Source organism: Vigna angularis, chromosome 9 (genome assembly GCF_016808095.1).
Source record: "Vigna angularis cultivar LongXiaoDou No.4 chromosome 9, ASM1680809v1, whole genome shotgun sequence".
NCBI lineage: Eukaryota > Viridiplantae > Streptophyta > Magnoliopsida > Fabales > Fabaceae > Vigna > Vigna angularis.
Window position 1 is genome coordinate 31,206,940 of NC_068978.1, and position 23,387 is coordinate 31,230,326.

At 31.6% G+C, this 23,387-nt stretch overlaps 4 protein-coding genes and 1 pseudogene across 5 annotated transcripts; 2 read left to right on the top strand and 3 right to left on the bottom strand.

Annotated features, from left to right (window-relative positions):
• The first annotated feature begins 4,047 nt into the window (after positions 1-4,047).
• LOC108346807 (UPF0481 protein At3g47200) lies at positions 4,048-7,137 on the top strand. Of its 2 annotated transcripts, none has more exons than XM_052868506.1 (2): positions 4,048-4,315; positions 5,453-7,137. In XM_052868506.1, exon 2 carries the CDS (start codon positions 5,473-5,475, stop codon positions 6,805-6,807), a length of 1,335 nt encoding a protein of 444 aa, XP_052724466.1. In that variant the 5' UTR covers positions 4,048-4,315; positions 5,453-5,472; the 3' UTR covers positions 6,808-7,137. The 2 variants fall into 2 exon arrangements, with proteins under 2 accessions (XP_052724466.1, XP_017441343.2); XM_017585854.2 differs by having other exon boundaries at positions 4,048-4,299.
• Positions 7,138-7,174: 37 nt separating this feature from the next.
• On the bottom strand, positions 7,175-10,181 carry LOC108347419 (obtusifoliol 14-alpha demethylase). The gene is made up of 2 exons (XM_017586641.2): positions 9,459-10,181; positions 7,175-8,411 (listed from the first exon to the last, which is right to left on the bottom strand). Exons 1-2 carry the CDS (start codon positions 9,918-9,920, stop codon positions 7,410-7,412), a joined length of 1,464 nt encoding a protein of 487 aa, XP_017442130.2. The 5' UTR covers positions 9,921-10,181; the 3' UTR covers positions 7,175-7,409.
• Positions 10,182-12,496: 2,315 nt separating this feature from the next.
• Positions 12,497-13,369, bottom strand: LOC108347315 (uncharacterized). The gene is made up of 4 exons (XM_052868727.1): positions 13,257-13,369; positions 13,102-13,183; positions 12,925-12,997; positions 12,497-12,772 (listed from the first exon to the last, which is right to left on the bottom strand). Exons 1-4 carry the CDS (start codon positions 13,328-13,330, stop codon positions 12,705-12,707), a joined length of 297 nt encoding a protein of 98 aa, XP_052724687.1. The 5' UTR covers positions 13,331-13,369; the 3' UTR covers positions 12,497-12,704.
• A 1,746-nt stretch (positions 13,370-15,115) lies between these two features.
• Positions 15,116-16,578, bottom strand: LOC128193968 (uncharacterized; annotated as a pseudogene).
• A 4,112-nt stretch (positions 16,579-20,690) lies between these two features.
• LOC108346808 (transcription factor DUO1) lies at positions 20,691-23,008 on the top strand. Its single transcript, XM_017585855.2, has 3 exons — positions 20,691-20,887; positions 21,499-21,736; positions 22,256-23,008. Exons 1-3 carry the CDS (start codon positions 20,691-20,693, stop codon positions 22,766-22,768), a joined length of 948 nt encoding a protein of 315 aa, XP_017441344.1. The 3' UTR covers positions 22,769-23,008.
• The last annotated feature ends 379 nt before the right edge of the window (positions 23,009-23,387 follow it).

A 23,387-nucleotide genomic window follows, 5' to 3' on the forward strand; every position in this document is an offset into this window, starting at 1 on the left:
CAAAAACGATCGTCCTTAAGTTCACCATTAGCATTGTTTCAGGTGTTCGAGGTTAATGGTACATGTCTTATAGGTTGTAAAAGGATTTAAATGTTCGTCTTTACATTCATTTGTGTTATTCTTCCGATATGTTTGAAGGTTATTTACAGAACCTACTTTGATGGTACAATAAATGCAAAATCACTTATATCCTCACCTCATACTATATTTATAGATTTTGGTGTGGGTTCATAATTAGCAGTCCAATTGGAAGTAATCACACTTTACCTTAAGTTGTTTAGCATAAGGGAATATCACTACGTCGTATGACCGTTAAGTCTAATTTCATGACCACTTGGTGATGAGTGCATATTTATGCTCTCATTTAGCCTTTAACATTGAATTCTTAATTAATTTTTATATTTTAAAATAATATTTTAATTAGAATTTGTTATAATTTAGTTTATTGAGCATGAGATACAAAAACATGATAAAAATAGTTTTTTAATTGAATAAATGTTCTTTGAATATTTTAAGGTGTGTTAGTGTAGCTGCAGCTAAATTGAGCTTATTAAGGTGTGGAAATAAATTGGTTAAAGTTTCATGACACCTTAAAGATAAATCCAAGAATAGAAAATAATCAAGACCACAAGAAGTCAAGCCAACATTGCATGAAGAAGGCAAGAAAAGCATGAAAAAAGGAAAAAAAAATTAGCTAAGTCAAGAAGAGGGAACAGACAAAAAAAGTTGAACCTTGCGATTTTCTCTATTTTTCTACAAAAAAAGCTTTGACAATAGATAAATGTTTATGATAAAAGATAATTAGGGAAAATATATCTTAAGATATTTTATTTGATTTTGTTAAATAATTATCTTATTTAACTATATCAATAAATATCAAAATATAATATTGCTAAATCTTTTTTAATCTAGCAAATATCTTCTCAAATATGTTTAAATCTCCACAACAATCAAATATACCCTGAAGACATTGGATTATCTAGAAGATAACAGGAGGAGATTACATTATCAAAAAGAATATTATAATAACAAAAAATTTCAAAACAAAGTCTAGTCCAATTTATAAAGAGACTTAGGAAAACACATTAGAGGAGATATCTTTCAGTACTGTTTTGGGTATGAGGTCGAGTCACTTTAAACCTACACAATTTCTCCTTTAATGTTGTCCGGTAGCTACTACTTCTCGTCTTCGTCTTCACTTCACCGTCCGGATGGATACTTGCCAAAGGTTTTTCGATGCTTAAGTCAGCAAGCAAATTATCCGTACGAAAGTTCAGTGCAATGATATTAAATACACAATAAATGCGATCACCTATCTCCTCTTACCTTTGACGTATATTTATAGCTTTTGGCATGGCTTGAGATTAGTGAAACCTTAATCTCGGCTCAATCTCAGTCCAATACCCTTAATTACCATTTACCTTAATCCTTATAGAGAAACTTGTCTATCAAATAAGGCCGGATGTCTCTTATTATAGTCGTTCGGTCTTATCTGCAGGTCCAACCACATTCCTTCGTTGCTTAGCTGTTTCCTCTTCTCCAGAGTCGTTCGGTTTACTTGGTGTGAACTATTATATAAGGTCGTCCAACCCCTACGGTACAATTACTAATATACTTTTACAATATATCTTTTAATAAATAATATTATAATTCCTTTCAGAAAAATCTTTATTTAATAGTTTCAATCTCACTGTCTTGATAGATATTATTACCATGTTAATCGATATTGATTTCGATAAAAATTTCTTTTCTAGATGATGAAAAAATATCAATATTCAATTATATCACAAAAATTCTGGAGTTCATTTCATTTCTTCTTCTTTCTATAAAAGTATCTGCCAATAACAATCTTACGACATTGATGGTACACAAAATAATTGTCATGTTTTTACGTTGTTCCAAGAAATTTCTTTTTCAATTACATACTCCACTCTCTTCTCCGAAATGTCATCCATTAACATTTTGTCTTTTAATTAATATAAGGCTGTTATCAATTATTGTCAATCACATTTTGTTATGGCTGCCAATATATATTTTTGAAAAAGAAAAATAATTGATCAATTTTTATTTTTTTTATAAATTATTCACACCAACCACATTTTATTTAACTAAATTAAAAATAGTATCAGATTCGGCCAATAGTATATCATACACACAAAAATTGAAGGATCGAGTCAAATTTTTTATATAAAAAAGTTATTGGAATGAAATTTCTTTAAATTCAAATCTCTTTTACATTTAATTTTATGATTTTAATCATTAAATTTGGACTAAATTAAGTTTTAAGTTTTAAAATTTTAAAAATATTATGTATTTTTAATTGAATTTTTATTAAATATTTTTTAATATCCTACTTTGACAATTAATATTTTTATTAATTGGATGACATAATCGTTATCCTATCATCTTATTTTATTGCCTTCACTTATTAAGAATTTCGAAGTTTTGTAATTTATATAAAACAATATTATGGTTACTATAAAATAATAAATATTTTTTGTTAATTTAATTTACAATAATTATATAAGTTTATGTTTTTTTAACATATAAAGACATGGAAGTAAAATAATATAACAAGATAGTAATCCATAATTCAATTAACACTAAGAAAATAAACAGTCAAATTCCCGTTAAAAAATATAAAGTTTTTTGAATACTTAACCAATAAATTATATATATATATATATATATATATATATATATATATATATATATATATATTAAGAAATTGTATAAATAGTTGAAGAAAATATACCTCATGTCATGAATGATTGTTGATTAATAGAAATTAGGTTGAAGAGGATATGACGTTGACATGAAGGTGGGGTAAAATGTTTCACCTGTTTAAATGCATAGTATTAAATGGAATAGTTTGTTATAAATTTTATCAAATTCAGTAGGGCTGCATTATTAAATGTTGTATTACTTAAATATAATATGAAAATAATTAATTTAAATATAAAACTTTAAATTGAATTTTATGTTGACATGCATAATAATATGTAGCCGTACTTAAACCCAATTAAAAATAATCCATTAGATACTTATCTAAAAATTATTCAATAATTCAGAAATCTAAAGATAAATTTAATCTTTAAATAATAGTATAAGATTTAGTTCTTACAACTTTTATTTTCTATTTACTCTATAACATATTTCTTTGTGGTTATTTTAATTTTTCTTCTATAATATAATAGCATTCCTAAAATCACTTATAGAGCACAAGTTATCTATTTTTTTTCCTTTTTAATAATAGTGTAAATTTATCTTTACTATTTATACTAGTGAAATATACAGAGACGAATATTAAGTGTTATATTTATTAGAATAAGTTACTATTTAAAAAATTACTACAAAATTTAATAGTAATAACACGTACTAAAATACATATTAAAAATGTATTTTCATCATTAATTAGAAAAAAGTATTTTTGTGAAATTATTTTTAAAAAGTCGTTTTTAGTTTGGCAGGTGCAATGATATTTTCTTCGTCTTTTTATGGTTTAAGAACATAAATTAAAAAATGTGTATATATGTTTCAAATAAAACATTTTTTCAGTAAGAGATTAAAAATTCAACTGTACACTATCCCCATCATAAGGGTGAATGAAACTTGTCATGAAATAAATGAAACTAACACAGTAATCATAGACCTTTTCTAAATTAGAAAAAAAAATCTAATTTTGTTTAACCATTTTTTTTCTCAATTTAAAAAACTAATTTTTTTAAAAAAAAAATTAAGAAATCTAAAAATGATCTTAAATTGAAGTGACTACACTAATTAATTAAAAAGTTCTTTTGTTTTGAAAATACTGCAAGATAGGAAGTTTAATGATACTGAAAAAGCAGATGCAAACACATTATTGCTCACCTACCCAAGTGTTATAAAACTCAATCAGTGCAACAAAAAACAAAGAAATGAAAATCTGAGCTACCAATATGTTCATGCAGTTAATTTCTTGATCCTTCAATATCTCCATTGAATAATTGATCATTGAATTACTATTTATCATAACCTGACAAAGTTGTACAAATAGTACAAATTTCATGAATGTAAAAACTATTTCCAGCCTTCCAATAATTCATTTTATCATCAAAACCACCAAACATTAACAAACAAAACTGTTCTAGTCTAGAATTTATCTTTTCCTTTGGCACTGTATTTGCTTTGACTAGTTGATTTTTCATTCACTACATCTACAAAGCACACCAAAAGTTCAAGAACAAACCAGAAAGAGACTGAGAAAAGAGAGAGTTCAGAAGTGAAGATCCTGGAGCTTGGAACTGAGAAATTGTTAGAGTAAACAGTCTTTCAGGTTCATACATTGTGCATTTATTAACAGAAGTTTGTGATAAGATAATACCTACTATTGGATCGTTGTAGCAGTTAAATTTTTTCAATCACTAATTCTGATTTAGGCCATTATTTCATCAGTTTTTCACTCTATAACTGTCATGATCTTCTGTCCAGATTCTAGTTTCTATGCTCTTCACCTCATCTTTTTCTGTTCTACTTCTGGTTTTTCATTTTGGTTTTGTTGCTTATTTGTTTGAGATGTTGTAAATGTCACTTTACAAGTGATTCTCTTTCCCTGTGCTTTCTAGTCCTTCTTCTGTTTGTAGTTGATATTTAAAAATTCTAACTTTATCTTATACAAAGCAAGAATGCTTTTAGCCAAAGGGGAAAAGCCATTTGTTTGCTGAAAAATATCTTCACTTTATGTCTGTACATGAAGATGGATGGATCCTTTGTGTATCAGTGGAATCTGACCTTTTCTTTTTCAAAGTCAGTTATCTTATTTTGAAGAGGCACATCTGCAGTGTATATGTCTTTTTACTGCTTTGTATTAAATACATCTTTATTATACTTGAGAGTATGGATTTGAATATATATTCCCCAAGAATGGTAAATATTGGTTTGTCTTTAACATGATTCATTTCTCATGAAAATAGGTCATTTGTAGGAATTTTGATGTTCATGTCTCTACATAGTAAGAGTACTACTTAAGAAAGAAGTTTGGTCATTTTTTAAACGTTTTGAAAAGGTAAACAGTAGAAATCCAAACTATGAACCCTTTTTAACTTGGAGTCCATTCTTCACTGAGTTTTTGATACTATTCCTCTGCTAAGCCTTCAAAATGAAATGATGTTGATATATTAAAAGAGTTCTTAATATATTTTGAAACATCATAATCATTGTCCATCAATATATTTTGAAAACTCAGCATAGGGACAATATAAAAAACTCAACATGGAATCCAAATTTGCTAGGTTGTTGTGAAGATAAACCTTTTATTTATTTCTCAGAAGTCTCTAGAAGATTCTAGAATCTTTTTGGTGCTTGCTATTTTGAAAATGGACAATAAGAGGTTAAAACAAACAAATTTTCCAAATCCTGAAAATTTGAAAATGAAAACAGGATTTGTCTGACGGCTGGTATGTTTGCTGAACAGGACCAGAAAAAAGAGGTCTCATGGAGACTTCTATTGAACATCACATCCAACACATAATTAACATTCCAGAAGTGATGGAGCCTGCACTGTGGCCAGAATGTTGTATCTACAAGGTACCAACTAGTCTTTTGAAGGTGAAAGTGGTGGCCTACACTCCTCTGTTGGTCTCAATTGGCCCTGTCCACCATAAGAATGCTCAACTAGAGGAAATGCATGAGCAGAAACAAAGATATTTTCATTTCTTTTGGGCACGCCTAAGCCAAATGAGCAAGCTTGATTTGCTGCAGTACAAAGCCTTACTTGAACTAGAAGAGAAAAACCTACGCCGTTGTTACCAAAAGAAATTCCCTGATATCAGCAAGGAGCAATTTGTGGAGATAATGTTGTTGGATGCTGTGTTCATCATGGAGCTGTTTCTGAGACAATCAAGAAAATGGGAACACAAGGAGGACTATCTAATAACTCAAGGTTGTATTGGAAAAAGTATCCAGTGTGACTTGATGCTGCTTGAGAACCAGCTTCCAATGATAGTGTTGGAAAAACTATATGATAATGTTGTCCCAAGCAATGTCAAAAGCCACGCTAGATTTATTAACCTTGCTCATGAGTACTTTGGATCTTATTATCCTCATGAACAATCTTCAGAAAACAAGTTCGAGCAAAGAAAGTGGGAGAAATCACTGCATTTCACTGATCTAATTCGAAATTCCTATCTCCCAAAGAACCTGAGCATTCAGAAAAACTATAATCTTAAGGAGTGTGTACTAAGGACTGCAACAAAGTTGAATGAGGCTGGGATAAGCTTTGACATGGCTCAAGACAGATCCTTACTTGATGTCAAGTTTGAGAAGAAACGATTCTTCAGCTGGTTTCTTTGCTTGGGTTGTTTGCCATGCTGCAAGTTGTTCAAAGCTCGGTTTCTGATCCCCCAGTTGAAAGTAGACCACACAACAGAGTGTGTTCTGAGGAACCTAATAGCATTTGAGCAGTGTCACTATCCTGAAGAACCTTACATCTGCAACTATGTTTCTCTGATTGACTCTCTTATTCACACCAAAGATGATGCAGAGTTGCTGGTTGAGAAAGAAATTATTGTCCATGAACTGGGGAGTGATCAAGAACTGGCAAATCTGGTTAATGATCTTTGCAAACATATGGTGACAAATTCAACATGCTACCACCAGATCATGGAAGATGTTAATGAACACTACAACAATGATTGGAAATGGGCAATGGGGACATTGAGGTGGGTTTACTTCAGAGACCCTTGGAGAAGCAGTTCTACTATAGTGGGGGTTGCTGTCCTAATATTCACTGCCTTCAACTTCTACCGTGTTACTGATCTACTCTTTTAGTAAATTGAGAATTATATTGATGGAATCACCTTTTCTGTATTACATCATTGTTCATGATTGCACACTAACTGTTACATTTCCATTTTCTCGTAAACAAGAGGCTTGTTTATTATCAAACATATGAATTGATAACAAATAGCAGTTTGACATCCTTAACTCTAGGAGAGGGGTTAAAATGAGTCTGCATCCTTTTAAATAAGGCTAGTTTGGTTGGTTGATAGTTATGAATCTAAGAAATAAGAGCATACAAATCAAAATTGTTTGGGGGGAGAAAGATTCCCCCAGCTTTTAAATGGATCCAATTTGATCAAATTTCATAAAGTGAGGAAGTTTGATCAGAATATTTCAGGATGGTACAGCGCCAAAATATCCCATGCAGCATTTTAGTTCAACCATTTCACTTGAACCCAAGTAACTAGTAGCCTCCAATACACAAACCAAAACAGGTTACAATCACTTATCACATAACAAAATAAAATCAAAATCAAAGATTCTAGATATCCATTGCCAAAATAGAGAGTGAACTTGGACAGAAGCTGAACCAGGAAAGACTAACAGTAACTGCTTACAATAAAATCATCCATGAAAATGAAACATTAATCCTATTGATTAACTGAAAGCACCTTCCGCTTATATCGGACCATCACTTTTCCCTTAACTCCCACAACCATGGCATTCCAGTCTATCTCAGGAAAAGGTGACACCAACTCCAGTTCAAAATTCCTTAGCAGATGAGTCCATATTGCTTTAATCTGAAGATATGCAAATGGCTCCCCAAGGCATCCATGTCTACCCCCTCCAAACGAAATGTATGAGAATGCACCAGCCACCTTGTCCTCTTCCCTCCCGACAGAAAATCGGTCAGGATCATACCTGTCAGGGTCCTTGAAAATGTGACCAAGCCTGTTAGCAAAAGCAGGTGATGTAGCAATTATATGGCCTTTGGGAATGTCATACTCTTTCCCCTCTCGTGTTGTGACACTAAAATCACTGTGCGAGCTTCTCAGCAGCATGATCAGAGGAGGGTGGAGTCTCAAGGCTTCTTTGATGCACCTATACAACACATCCATTTCAGCCAAAACATCATGATCAACTCTGTCCCCATGCTTTTCCATCAACTGCTTTTGCTCCTCCTGCACAGCTGAAAGGTACTTGTTGTTACACAGCAGATATGCACCAGTCCAAGTGGAGGTAATTGAACTTGTGTGTTGACCAGCAAAAAGAGCAGCAATGAGGAGTCCAGTCACTTCAGCTTCAGTTGTTGGGCGGCCATCTTTGTATTTTGAGTCGATGAAGCACTGCAGCATGTCATCTTCTGATTTGCTGGCACTCTTGCGAGAAGCTATGATGGTAGCAAAGATATTAGCTAGCTTCGTGCGTGCCTGATCACGGCGCTTGTGAGCTGGGATAGGCAGGTATGGGAAGAGCACACTGATTGGAAGCATCCCATTATCAAGATCATGGAACAGTGCAGAGACATCATCAAAGAGCTTGTCCCGAACTTCACGTCCCAAGAGACATCTACTGGCTGTCAAGATAATAAGATGCTCAAGCTCATACTTCAAATCAACCTCACCACTTGGTCCCCACTTTGAGAAATAGTCCTGCAAATTGAGTTTGTGTTTGGGATAGAACACTCTTCAATATCCAATTGTTAAACAGCAAAGAAAAATTACAAGGTAGGAGTTTAATGTTAACAAACAACATAATGAGACAATGAAAACTGTCAGGTTTGATGCCATTTCACCATAGTGAAGTCCAAATGAAAATGAAGAGCTTCTCCAGTTTATTATCAGAATGAACTCAAGTAGCATGAAGCTTTGTTGACAATTCAATGGTCCATTCTCGTGTGGAAAAAAAAAGGTATGCACATACGTTATAAATAACGAAATCGTTAAATTTTACTACATATTCTTGTAAGATTTATATTGCCACTCTTTTCACTCTATTTCAAAACCACCTTGTATTAGATCCCATGGAGTTGGATAAGGCTGTTCAGTTAATTATTCTTGCATTAAAGTTGGAATGGGCAACGCCCTGCAGAACACACTGATCATGACAGGTGTTGCCATTGACCACCAAATCGTTGAATTGAATGCCCAAACACGTAATACATTAAGTAACAACAAAAGAGGGTCAATTGAAGAACAAAAGCCAATAACAAAAGCAAGGTATCTAAGCATATCAGCCTCACAACTGGCAAATTTCTAAGGGGATGACGATTTTTTTTCCAGTCCCCCAATCTATCATTACTCCCCATAAAAATCAAAGAAAACAAAAGGGTTAATTGTCTTCATCATCAAAATAAAATTTACAATAAAGGGCTTTTATTCCAAAATTTTAAAACATCACTTTTGGTCTTTGAATTTTGTAAATATCCAAAATCAATCCAACCCTTCAGGTGTCGAATTTTGACATAGTGTAGACCGAGGGATGAAAGCGTAAGCATCTAGAGAACCATGGAGGAAGACAGACACCATCAACGTGAGAATAAAATAGCCCAACAAATTCCCGATTGCAATGATTAAATCCAAGAACAGAGAACGATTACCCATCAACGTGAGAAACCATCATACTAGATCAATCACCAACAACAACAAAAGAAAAGAACCAAACAAACACCAACATGAATAGCACCAACACAAGCATACCTCTGCTTCTGCAACCATCTGATTGACATAGCTCTTGAGCTTGTTGACCCTAAGAGCCTCAGTGAAGAACCTGAACTGTTCCTGTCTCACAGAGTAGTCAACATCAAAGACCACCCCAGGTCCAAAAGTTGGCACATTGAATTGGTACACCTCTTGCTGGCTGAGATCAGTCTCTGGAGCCTTGAAGAAGTGTGCGGATACCTCAGGGCCAATGAGGAAGGTGATGTTCTTGTGGAAGAGTTTGAGGGTGAAGACACCCCCAAGCTTAGGGTACTCCTCACGGAGCATAAAGATTGGACCTTTGAGGAAACGGACAAGCCCTCCAATCAAGGGCCACCCCTTCACAACTGGGGGTACCCTCTTCCTGGATTTGGGCACTATGAAGGCTGAAATGAGTTTTGCCACAAGGATTGTGGCAACCAGGAGGAGGCCAGTGCTCAAAAACCTGCTATCAATCTCCATGGTTGTTGTGTGTGATGTGAATTGAGGAGTGAAAGGGTTGAAAAAGAATGTGACTAGATTTGATGTGTATTTGGATACTGATAGGTACAATTGTTGGTGATGACACCAATGTCTAAGAAAATCACAGATCCAGTGACATGGGTAGATCTGTGTAATGTGTGTGTGTGGCCACTAAGGAGTGTGAGAGTTCAACTGCAAATTTATAGGGTGAGATTGGCTTAGCTGGGCTCACAGTAATCACAGGGTTTAAAAGATGAAACTGTGGGTTAGGCTTTGGAAGGATATGACAAACATGCATTCACGGACCGAATATTTAGGGCTAAACTTTTATGAGTTTAAGGGGCAATTGGAACAAATGGGGAGAAAAAAGTTAAATACTTTGGAATTTGTTTAATTTGTACATCAAAAATAGAAAATAATTAGGGTTAAATCTTCTATTAATACCATTTTGTTTATGTGCTTCTTTTGACTGTTCAGAAGGCATTTGAATCGTCTAAGGATGTGTCTGTGAAATGTAGGGTGTGCCGAGAATTTTTGACATAAGATGTTTGAAAATTTCCTTTTATTTATGTGGTTGAGGGTGATCCTCAAAAATCAAAATTTGTGTTCTTACAATTACAAATAAAAACATGAATTATCATCGAGTTAAAACTTAATTTTTATATTAATTTTTGTTAGAAAATTTAAATCAACTAGTATAAAACCAATTTATAATAAATAAGTAAATACAAATATAATTTTATAGATTAGTTTTATAAAAATTAAATTGAACTTAAATTTTACTTCTTAACTAATTTAATTTTAATTCAATGAGTAATGATGGTTGCATTTAATGAGTAATAGATAAGCTGAGTAATGTTATAAGTGTGTATATTATGTAAATAGACCAAGGATGTTTAATGTGCATGTGAGAAGAGTCCATATTTTAAATATATGTGCATGTGAGACATATGTAATGTTATAATGGTACATGTGTGGGTGAGAAAAAAGATAATTTTGAGTTCGTGCATGTGTAACGTCTACGTGTCTGAGAGAAAATAAATGTTGTTTGTTTTTGTGTATTTATTGTCTCTCTGTCTGAATGTTAAAAATAGTTTAATGTTAGTAGGTGCTATGACGAGAAACATAATGATTAAGTGTATTCATGTAAGGTAATACATCTAATGTCATAATATTAAACGTTTTTTTTTATTTTACATCATTTGCATAGTTGAAAACAGGGGTATTTTGGTTATGAAAAAAATTAACTTTTATATTTATAAAGAAAATAAAATTGAAGGGTAAAATAGTAAATGTAAATGTTTGTAAAACTTTGTTGGATGTCAAAATAATTGTATTCATCCTAGTTGTATTAGTGTAAGTATTTTTTACACTGAATAAAAAGACGAGTAACTGAGATACGTTAATTTACAAGAATTAAAAAAGTTAATTTATAAAGAAAAACATCGTGGGATTTTCGTTCCTTTTCAAATAACAAAGGTTAGATGATAATTGAATAGATTTTTTTTTACGTTTTTTATTGTGCATAATAGAGCTTTAATCCATGCAAAGATTATAGAGAGATTCATTTCTTAATCAAGGAGTGGAGTGTTTGAAACGTAAAACTGTGAATGAATGTCTTGATTCATATTTCTATTTGTTCTTACCTTGGTGGTTATATAGTTGTGTGCAAGCTCAGTTAGTCCTTACTCTGTGACATGTGAATGTGGTTCATAAGTGATCTTGCATTCGAAGAAAGTTGCACGAGTGAGGTGTTTTGTTAGTGCATTGTTGATAACCACTCTATTGGAGTTGGTTTGAAGATCATGTCAAGCAATATCTCAACCATTTAACACTTTTATATACTTGGTTCCATGAATGGAAATACAAAATATGAACTTCTCAAATAAACATGAAAGAAGGAATGAATCATGCAAATTAATACATGATCAGTTATGTAAAGAAATAATCGATTATACTTTAAACAAAAGTACATAATTGATTTTTCTTCCGCATAACCAATTATATGCTTCATTTTTGAAGCATAATCAGTTATCTACTTCCATAATCAATTATGTTGAAGCTTTTTTATTTGTTATATTTTGCTCATTCTTTTTGCATGGCTTAGAGTGCTTATGAAATGTATAAATTGAAGCATATAATATGGATAATGGAGTGGTGTTTGTGTATGCTGTTGTAGGTCTTGTTGGTGTAGTTCTTATGCGCTGAAACACTACAAAAAAGAAGGGCATTACCGAAGGCCAGAAGCCCTCGGAAACAGCCCAAAACCGTCGGTAAAAGGTATTTACCGAAGGCTTATCGACGGCCAAAAAGCCCTCGGTAAATCCCTTGTCGCTAACATTTACCGAGGGCTTTCGCCCTTCGGTAATTACCGAGGGCCAAAAGCCTTCGGTAATTACCGAGGGCCAAAAGCCTTCGGTAATTTCCGAAGGGCGAAAAAAAAAACAGAGCATTGGGGTGCTGCAGAATGTGATGCATATATATCTAAACTAAAGCTCTACAAAGTAAAACAGCAAAAGAACCAAAAATGTAGCTTTTGTATTAAATATATACATTAAAAGAAACAAGATGAAAAATGCACAATGGAAGCTAGGTATCTAAACACAAATTATTTCTTAAATTGCTTTCGTTTTGCATTTTAGCCAGGTGTTACTACTAGGACTCATTTTTATAAATTTAGCTAAAATGTGCAAGCTTCAATTTGAAATACTGGCACAGACAAGCACAGGCCACCAGGCATAACTAATTTGATCCATAATTTATTGAATTATGGGCAAGCTCTCATCATACCAAACGAATAGCTTCATCAATCACATTTTTGTAGCCTCTCTTGAACCGATGGTGTTTGCCACCTAAGAAAAACAGTACCAGCAAGTTATTAACTCTAATCTGTTTTCAAGTAATTTTCTATTCGAATTCAATGAAAAATACTCTAGTTCATGATGAAATCTTAAAAGAAGGTGAGAAAGGCCAACTAAAAGGTCATGGCAGTTTAGATTCCTACCCAGTTTCTTCTCGATAAAGGTAGTAAGCCCATCGGAAGTCACACTGTCTGTGACAATAGTTGTTCCAGGATGCTACAGAAAATGAGAGAAGGAAAAGACTGATGAGAAATAATTGATACAGGGAAATGTGAGGTTAAGAAACCAGATCTGCAATAAGCTAAAGTTAAAAACCTTACTTCCTCAAGAACAATAGCTGCCATTAAGGCAATCAAACGATTCCGATTAAATTCACGACCAGTGAAATCCACAGCAGCAGATCTACATATGAAAGTGGTTGATGCTCAATAAATTTGAAAACGGTAGCGTTTCTGTTTAGTAATAAGAATCTTACCTGTCCACATCAGTATCAAAGATAATTCCAAGATCAGCTTTGTTGTCGAGGACTGCTTGGGTTATAGCTTTCATTGCTGTCTTATCCTCAGGATTTGGGATGTGATTTGGAAACAAGCCTGAACGCATACAAAATCCATCTGTGACTTCCGATGGGCTTAAAAGATATAATACTTCAGTTCAAGCTTACCTGTGACTAAATCAATTATGTAAGCACTCAACCAAACACCCTAAATTTTGCATCTCAACGCCTGCCACTACATATTGGTATATAAATAAGTTCTAAACGGGGATGGAATTTAATCTTATATGTTACTCAATCTTTATGTAACATGATGTTTCATGATTCATGATTCATGAAACATGAGAAAAATGCCGATGATGAGGTCAATGTAAATGTACCAAAATGTCTAATTTGCTAAATCATGTACAAATGCTACTTTCTGAATTTGCCAAATTTTGCATTAGAGCAAAAATAATTAAAAATAGAAAATTTGTCTTGAAATTATATTTTGTAATGATATTTGGTTTCAGAACATAGTTTTCGGACAGACCAAATTATATTTTGTAATGATATTTGGTTTCTTGAAAGATAGATGTATCTCTATGCTTGTTGGTGTCCCTAACAGTAAAAGAGTTAAACTTACTCCTAAGGTTGCTCACGATTGGGACTTTAATACTTGTACTTGGAATATTTCTCCATCTCTTTGCAATACTCCTGGTTTGCAAAAATTTTGAAAATATTATTTTGACTGAAATTGCTGATAATCATAGTTTTCTAATAACTTATAAAATGGATTTGATTATGATTATGATACCGTAATGAAATTGGACCACTTTCATTTTTTTCTTTGTTTTCTAACATTCTTAATTTTCTAACTCAAAATGTATTCAAATAGGACAATCAATAGTTTAAAGTTTTTGGACCAATTTCATTTTGTTCCCTTCAAGTGTCTTCATGTACTTATTTTTTCTAACTAATGGATTCTAAAACATCAATAAATGTCTCTATGAACCAGTTTCATTTTCTTCTTTTCCAATTTCTAACATCTGTCATTTTCTAACTCATAAATTTTGCAAATTACACAATTTTAAGAAATATATATATATATATATAATGAAACAAAATATAAAAAGCATATTAACTCACTTGGGGATAGAGATCACATGTGCCCAACTCCTTAACAGCTAAAGGTAACCTTTCTCCCTCAGCAATCTAAGAAGCATAGTACTTGCACATGTCACTAAAAATAAAGAGAACTTGACAGTTCATGCTAGCAAATTAATCAGCCAAAATTTTATTATAGAGTTCACACCTCAACATCTGCTCCTACACCTTTTATATTGACAGTCTGAATTTCATTATGCTTAGCCCAAATAATTTTTTCATAAGCAAGCAATTTACATTATGCTATGATAGAAAAGCAAGCAATTTACATTATGCTATGCTATGATAGAAAAGCAGAAACAACACCAGAAAACTTTTCTTTGCTTCCTTTAATTCTGCACAATAATTAGCAAGCCTTAGTGTTTTTAGCATTCTTTGCTTCCTTTAATTCTGCACAATAATCAAGTTCAAAGTTAGATTCAAAGTTAGCAAAACAATCTTTTCTTCCTTTGACAATAAAGTGCAGTAACAGATTTCAAACCAACATTAACTCTGTAGAGTTGGATTTAAAGAACAGAACAGAACAACACATAATTGACTCTTGGAATTGATGACACTATGAACATAGCAATGATCTAATACGAAGCAGGAAATGATTTTGAACTTTCTTTGATGTTTTAAGCATGTTAAAAAACAAAGTTTTAAGCATAAAAACAAAATTAAAACAACACTGAAAGCTTACTTGTGATCATTCCCACCCACCAGAATGGCTCCAAGAGATAATAATACCCACCAAAACCTGCAAAATGGCAAAGAAAACAAAATCATGTATAACCAAATACAAGCAGAACATATGGCAGAACTGATTTCTTCACAAATTTCACAACCACCCCCAAGGCATGTACAAGCAGTGAGTTTTTCATTGTTCAGTTCTAAAGAATTTAATAACCCAGCAAACTCAAGTTCAAGTTCTAATCCTAACCCAGCTTCTTTGACGCACTGCACATCCAACAACCTGAGCCCACTGCCTTAGTCTTGTCTTCACGGTCTGGGGGTTATCACCTTCATAATTAATTCACATCAAACAACCCAATAATTTAGAAAAAATATCATCACATCTTAATCTACTTCAATCACAATCAACACAAATTAAGCATAGAAAGACCAAGATTTAAATGTCCTTATCTATATTTCTCAAAGAATTTGATAACCTGAGTTTATTTATGCAAACTTTATAATTCTTCCATTATTATAGAAAGCAAACAAGAGATCAGCTAAGTGTTAAGTACCTGTGGTGAAGATGGCAGAGTAGGCCATGCGGGGAAGAAGTGTCTTCGCAGTCAGATGCGGCAGAGGAAGACGGCGTGGTCGTGATGGTCATGGTCTTGGGGACGGTTCTTCCAGTTTCCCTTGCGGCAGAGCCAGGCTTCATCACGGTAGGCGTCCGGCGACCATGATCGCTGCTTGAAGAGCGGCGGTGCGGACTGCAGGAGCGGTGGACGCTGGAGCAAAATCCCAGGAGCGGCGATGCGGACTGCGGTAGGCGTCCTGCGACCATGGACGTCCGGTTCCGGTGAATGGAAGAGGGAAATCCCAGGAAGGGTGGCGGTGGCGCGGGGACGAGAGTGAAAATTTGGGAGAAGCTTTCCCAAAAAGCATTCGGGAAAATGGAGGAGGAAATCCCAAATTCAGATTTTATTAAGTGAATGCATATACCGACGGCCAAAAGCCTTCGGTAAATCCTTCGGTATTGTCATTTTTACCGAGGGGTAAGAGGCCTTCGGTAATAATCCTTCGGTAATCAATGAATTTGTAGTAGTGAAAGAAGTATTTTGTGAGTGTTATTGTCATAAGCAACAAGTAAAGCTCCCATAAGTGGTTCCCTTGTATCATCCATATCTAAAATATGTGAATTGAGATTGATATTATACATGTTCCCTATACCTAATAATGCACGTGACTCTTGTTTATAAGTTCTGGAAATTGTTGTGTTTGTTTGTGTTGGTTCTGAAAATGTTTTTTACTTAATTATGTGCATACTTTATTGTTGAAATTGTAGTTTTAGTTAAATTATTGTTAAAACATGAAATATCCAGTTACATGATTTTTTCATACATATGAATATATGTAGTCATGATTTTGTCTTCATCAACATAAAGGGAAGAAGTGTCATACAAACAAAAGGAAAAGCTATAGCCACGTTGTTGGAGTTCATTGTACAAATCTATCAATAAACAAAGACCTCTTGAATAAAAAAAACGTTTTCTTAACAAGTGTGATCAAAGGATAGAATATGAAAGGGATTTTACACCAATATAGTTCTGACACTGGAAATAATGAATTTATCATACTTTGCATGATCAAGTCTTTATTTTCACAATTGTTTACAATTTCAAGATTTCAAACAATTTTTATATATGACAATTTCATACTATGAAGAACTTGTTAGAATATTTTATTCTAAGTTGAAAGTCATGAAACTTGGTAACCTCTTGAGGTTAATAGGAGAAAGATTAAAAATCAAACATGCAGAGATTGATTGATTCTGTCTAATCTCAAGCACTAAGGTAAAAAAGACTAATGACTGAGAAATTCCAATATGACCATGATATGACATTGAGTTCCATGATCAAACTAGAGATGCATGATCAAAATGTTAAGAATATGGATAGTTTGAATATTAATGAAGTACTTTGCATTACATATTCATGCATATCGGGTAATAATTTTACACAATTATTGCATAAAGACATTTTTATGTTATGAGTCATGAAAAATAATATTTTGATTATTTGATTCATCACATTATGAAACACATGATCAAATGTACGAACTACAACATGTCTCTTTCATTCGACGTTCTTATCACATGCATCATGACTCACTGTGGGATGACTTATGTATTAGTGCATATGTCAAACTAGGTTGATAACATTATTTGAGTCTAAAAGCCTTAAAGAAATTGAATGTGGATCTAACAACATAATATTATCAATCAAAAGAATGAATAACATCCTAATAATCTAGACCCACCACTCACGACTATATTAACGAAATTATACCATGATGTTGAAATGTTTTTAAATATTATGTTATTGTACCTTGTTTAATATTAATTGCATCCTACATCTTTACACTAATTTGGTATAATTTTTAAGTTTTTCGAAATTTACAATTGTGCTTAAACATTTTACAATTATTAAAAATATACAATTAAAATTTACAAATGTGCTTAAACATTTTACAATTATTTCTATTCACATCTTATTAAAAATAGTTTTTCAAAAAAAATTACTTTTTTCAATAATGTGACATAAATTTTAGTTTTTTTTCATGAGTTACAAATTGTAATGAGAATAATATTCTAATATTTATAAATAAAATAACTAATCATATTTAATTTTGAATTAATTTAAATAAAAAAATATAATATTATAATTTCATCAATTTAAATAATTTTTTATTTATCATATCTATCAAATTATTTATAAACTTTCTCTTCGTTTCCTTTCATATTTTTACTTTTTCTTTTCTTAATCTAGATAATATCTTTTCATTCTCATTTTTATCTTTTTCTTCCATTCTCTCAAATTCCACCACCGAATCCACACACACCATAAGTATATTCATATGTAAGAAGACACTTAATATTGTAAGTGTAAATGAACGTCTATGAGAATAAACACACAAAAAAAACCATGAAATATTCTAATATTGTGTGCATATGATTCAATATTACAATGTACAGAAAGACAGACATACTTTTAAGTTTACAAAAGAAGTGAATAGAAAAATTCAAAATAAAGAATGATTTGTTTTAATAAAAGTTAAAAAAAAATAAAATTTTACAATCAAACTAAAGAGAAAATTATGAAACAACAAGAATAATAATAGTAATAATCACTTGCATTTATATTTTTTTATCATGCGAACTTGTCTTAATAAATTAAAACTTAATTATTATGTTAATTTTAATTTAACGAATATAATATTGTTGCGTTTATGTTCACAATTTAGATTTCCAAAACTTGAATTTTAACACTATTATGTTATGAAAGTATTTGATAGAGTATAGTATTCAAATCAATTTTGAATCCATATGAGTACTATTTGGATGAAAAAGTCGTGTTATTTCCTAGAGCATTAGAGTATATATAAATATTGATATAATTATTCTCTAGACAGGTATACAAAATTTATTTGGTTTAACTTTTGAGTTTTTGCAATGAAATTAAAAAAAAAAAAGTGCTAAGAAGAAACGAAAACATGATAAAAAAAATTACATTTTGAATGCTCAATCTTTTTATATAATTTTTTTTTTCATTTTCACTCCTTAAAAATCCTTATTTCTTATATTTCTAAGCATCCAAATAATATATATTTCTTATTCTATTTATTCCTTTTCCGTCATTCATTTTAATTGGAGAATGATATATTACTTAATATTTTAAAATATATATTATATTTACATTTGATAAGAAGAAAACAACAAAGATTGAGATTTAAAAAAAACATCACTCAGTTTTGTCATTAAATTCATTTTAGTTAAAATTAACAGCAACAATAATAAATGATAACTTTGAGTAAGAAAAAAAACATTTTAATTAAAATGTTTAGTTGAAATCCTTTATATAATATCCTTTTTTTTGGATTTAATAAATCTTAATAATTTTTTTCCATCTTGAACTTGAGCCAAATGTTTTTGTGATTCTTCAAAATATTAAATGAATACATTATTATTGAATTATTTCTTCAATAAAAAATGTTGAGCTATAAGCACAAGTTAATTTTTTTAATATACTTTTATAATTTTAAGAAAATTAACTACATAAGTAAAATATCCCATCACGACATGGTCAATTTTCTCATAACCTATATTATTTTATTTTAACCACTCGCGACGGGCTGCTAAAAACACGTTAATAAAATCTTTCAAGACGAACAATTAAAATTGATTTTTTGTGGATAATTTTTTCTTTTTTTATATTTTTTTACCATAGTCAACTTGAATAAACACCATTTTAGATATTTTAATACAATGAAGGTTTCAAACATTGTCATTATCTATTTTCAAACCACTCAAAATTTCCATTTATTTTTTTAATTTCAAAGTTGATAATACAAGTAAAAAGTTAACTGCCAATGAGTTATAATGGTTGTAACATCCCGAAAAATATGTTATATTAGTTCCTTTTATAACTGTTTTTTTGAGATTCATCCTTAAATTACGATGACTATTTTTATTTATTAAAATAAATAATAAATAATAATACTTTAATTGTTTTGCAAGTAATTATAGAATTAAACTCTTATTTTATTCAACATTATATACGTATATCTGTTTAAAAATTTAATTATTTTAATAAGAAAATATAAATATTTCTTTTTATATCTATCTATTATAATTATAATTTTTATATTCTAATAACTCTCATTGTAATAATAGTTATACAAAAAAAATGTTAATATTTCTTATTTTATTGTTATAAAAATGTGTAGACTTACAACATGATGACATTGTATATTTTAACTATTATATATATATATATATATATATATATATATATATATATATATATATATATATATATATTTTTTTTTTTCTAATTATTATGTAATAGTACAAAAAAAAGTTATTACTCTACACGCAAACCCTTCTTAATATAAACTCATTATTTCAATAGTTGCTTACAAAAAAAATTATATTTAAGACATTTATTTGATTATATGCAACTTTGTCCATAAAACATGGATTCTAATACAGTTTTTATTTGTTAATTCTGTATGGAAAATTCAACATAGTTGTAATAATACTTCAAAAATAAAGTTGTTCCTACATGAGTAAAATCTCAACTAAAAACCTTACATTATTACTCAAGTATAATAAAACTATCCTTGAAAAGATATAATGAATTTGGGTGATAATTCTATTCTTACAAAAATATCATCAGCATACATAAAGAAATTCCCATGTTATCGTAAAAATTCTCCTTTATTAGTTAATAATAAAAAAATAAATCAATTATTAATAAATAAATAATATAAAAGAGTGAGAAAGACTTTATTAGTTAATAATAAATAAATAAAGCAATTACTAATAAATAAATAATGTAAAAAAGAGAGAGAGAAAATGGTAAAGAGAGAGAACGTGGACAAGTTAGTGGGAAGGAGTCAGTAACTGCCATGCATAACCGTAATATCTTACAGAACATACAACAGAGCATAAAACATGGAACACAGGACATAAAACGTAGTAGTATGAAAAGTAGTTCGTAGAAAACCAGAGAAAAGATTCTTTAGAGTTTTTGTGTGATGCATGCGAGAAAAATGCACGGGAAAAAGGAGCAAGAAGAGTATATAAGGAAAGGGCCATGGAAAGCAGAAGAAGATGAGGTGCTACTGAACCATGTGAAGAAGTATGGTCCCAGAGATTGGAGCTCCATTCGATCCAAGGGTCTTCTTCAAAGAACTGGCAAGTCTTGTCGTCTTCGTTGGGTCAATAAGCTTCGACCAAACCTCAAGAAGTGAGTCAACAATGTTTCTTCATTTTCTCCTCGTTGTTCTTTGCATGTACCATGTATCATTGTTGCATCAGTAGAATTAAGGTTTTTCAACTTACTGGTTGTAATGGCAGTATCAGTCAAATTTTGTTAACATATTAAGGAAACAGCAATTTAAAACCATGGCCGTTGCTTCTGCTGTACTGTTTGTTTGATGAAAAGTTACAAGGATGGGGTTGTTTTTCATTGGTCCTAGCTTTGGGTTATACAGTGTTTTTAAGCTTACATGTCACTCTTTTTTGATGGGGTTTGCATGATTTTGTATTGCATTTTTGGCGTTTTATCTCTTGATCGTAAGGTGAGTTCAAGTTTTTGATACAAGTTGGTTCGTGTTTTGTGTCCAGATATAAATGGAAGGTTTATGGCTGTTACTTGCACTTGTGCTTGATGATTTTACCATTGATCTCAAAAGTTGCTTTTTTTCAATGGTGTTTATTGTTTTTCAAAAACCATTCTTTGCTCAAGTTCTTTTATATTTTATCTCAACTTCAGTCCTTAAAACTTATTATTTTAACAATAATTTCATGCTTCTTGTCTGATTATTGTTTTCTGTGTCTCTGTTGGCCTTCTTAAAGTGGTTGCAAGTTTTCACTCGAGGAAGAGAGGATTGTGATAGAGTTGCAGGCACAATTTGGGAACAGGTGGGCTAAGATTGCATCCTTTTTGTCAGGGAGAACAGACAATGATGTGAAAAATTTCTGGAGCAGTAGGCAAAAGAGGTTGGCCAGGATTCTACAGACATCGGGAACAACTTCCAAATCACAGAAAAATAAAACAAAAGTTCCTACCCTTCTTGATGTTCCAACTTTGGAGGTAATTAGATGGAGAGGTTCCTCTATTTCCATGCTTTTATATTTCTATCATAATGTTTTTTTCTTCTTCTATAGAATTAGTGTTGATCAATCGAAAAAGAAAATGGAACTGAAATTTGAGACGCTAAATCAGTTTCAAGATTTGTTTGTTTTACTGAAGATGGTTAGATTTTACTTAATAATGAATATGCTAAAATACAGATTTCCACAAACAAGACAACTGAAATTGTGATAGACCAAATCAAATTTCAAGAACTGGTTTGTCCTGTTGACGGTTTGCTAATTGTTGCTATTTACAGATCGTACTCAAAGGTTTTAAATTGATAATCTGTTTCTAAACCTTGATGTTACTCTATATGCGTGTTCCTTCCAATGCAGATGCCCCAAATTCTTAGAACTTTCTTGCCCAGATAATGCAGTAGTAGACCTGGAAAAATGAGAAAAATGTTTTGAGGCTGTGTTGTTTTCACTGCTGCAATTTGTTTACATTGGAATAACATATATTTGTTGACTTGTATAGGCTCCAAAATTCAGTTCTTCATCAGAGGGAGAATCATCATCAAAGCCTCAGTCATACTCACTACCTTTGATTGAGAATTCTGAGGTTATCAAAATGGTATCTTTACCAGATCTCATAAAGTCTGAGTTACCTAGTTCTGACCCAATCCATGTTGAACAAGGTTTTACCCCTTTTGAGAGCTATAACAGTAGTGAGCAGATTCAACAGATTTCCTTTCCTCAGATTCCAGAACTCCAACATGATCTCACATTCCCAATGGGAAGCCAAGATGTCTTAGCCAGAATCGATGAGCCATATTTCGTTGAAGACTTTTGTGCTCTTGATGATGCATCTGAGTTTGGAATAGGTCTGCAGCACCCCATTGGATTCCCTTTCTTCGAGCCACCAGGAAGTTGCAGAATTGAGACAAGGGATACCATTGATAAGTTCAAAAGCAGTGACAGCTTCTTCGATGACTTCCCTATGGACATGTTTGATCACATGGACCCACCTGCAAGCCCTTCTTTCTTATGACTTTTGTGGACATTGCCGTTTATTCCATGTGTTGTTGTGTTTCTGTCTTGTAACTGCAGGCTAATAATTATTAACTTGGCCATGCATTGGTATTTTAAGTTGTTGATACTGATGTCATTCGTAGGATAACCAAAAACAGACATTGCATTTGTCCATATTACTGATCTTTCTGACGGCCAAATTGTTCTAGTCTTGGACCTGAGTTGTTTCAAGTGATAGCTACTAATAATATGATCTTTGTAAAATGTGTGGCATCGATAGTTTTTGCTATTACGTCTTAATTAATTGATCATTGATTGTTGAAGGTATCAATTGCAATGATATTCACTTGCTATTCAAACAAAACTACATAAATCTTATTAGAAATGCATTCAGATAACAGTAACTAGATATTAAAACAGTCCAAAGCATTATTTTCAACATCTTTGGTTTATTAGTATTTATATTGCAGCCAAAGAATACATGATTTTTATCTTATATAGTCTTATATTTAGATAAAGGAAAACTTTTCATGTCTTAAAATGGTGATATAAATCTAAAGAGAGAAAAAATAAAGGAAAAAAATAACAGATTTCTAAAACATACGATATGATGATAAGAGAGATAGAATGAAAAAATA

Excerpts from the sequence above, each read along its gene's own strand:
- LOC108346807 (XM_052868506.1), top strand. The coding sequence starts at position 5,473 with ATGGAGACTTCTATTGAACATCACATCCAACACATAATTAACATTCCA.
- LOC108347419 (XM_017586641.2), bottom strand. The coding sequence starts at position 9,920 with ATGGAGATTGATAGCAGGTTTTTGAGCACTGGCCTCCTCCTGGTTGCC. Across the intron at positions 8,412-9,458 it reads AGATGGTTGCAGAAGCAGAG|GACTATTTCTCAAAGTGGGG; the intron begins GTATGCTTGTGT and ends CTCAATTTGCAG.
- LOC108347315 (XM_052868727.1), bottom strand. The coding sequence starts at position 13,330 with ATGAAAGCTATAACCCAAGCAGTCCTCGACAACAAAGCTGATCTTGGA. Across the intron at positions 12,998-13,101 it reads CAGCTATTGTTCTTGAGGAA|CATCCTGGAACAACTATTGT; the intron begins GTAAGGTTTTTA and ends CATTTTCTGTAG. Across the intron at positions 12,773-12,924 it reads CTTTATCGAGAAGAAACTGG|GTGGCAAACACCATCGGTTC; the intron begins GTAGGAATCTAA and ends TGTTTTTCTTAG.
- LOC108346808 (XM_017585855.2), top strand. The coding sequence starts at position 20,691 with ATGCACGGGAAAAAGGAGCAAGAAGAGTATATAAGGAAAGGGCCATGG. Across the intron at positions 20,888-21,498 it reads CTTCGACCAAACCTCAAGAA|TGGTTGCAAGTTTTCACTCG; the intron begins GTGAGTCAACAA and ends GCCTTCTTAAAG. Across the intron at positions 21,737-22,255 it reads TTGATGTTCCAACTTTGGAG|GCTCCAAAATTCAGTTCTTC; the intron begins GTAATTAGATGG and ends TGACTTGTATAG.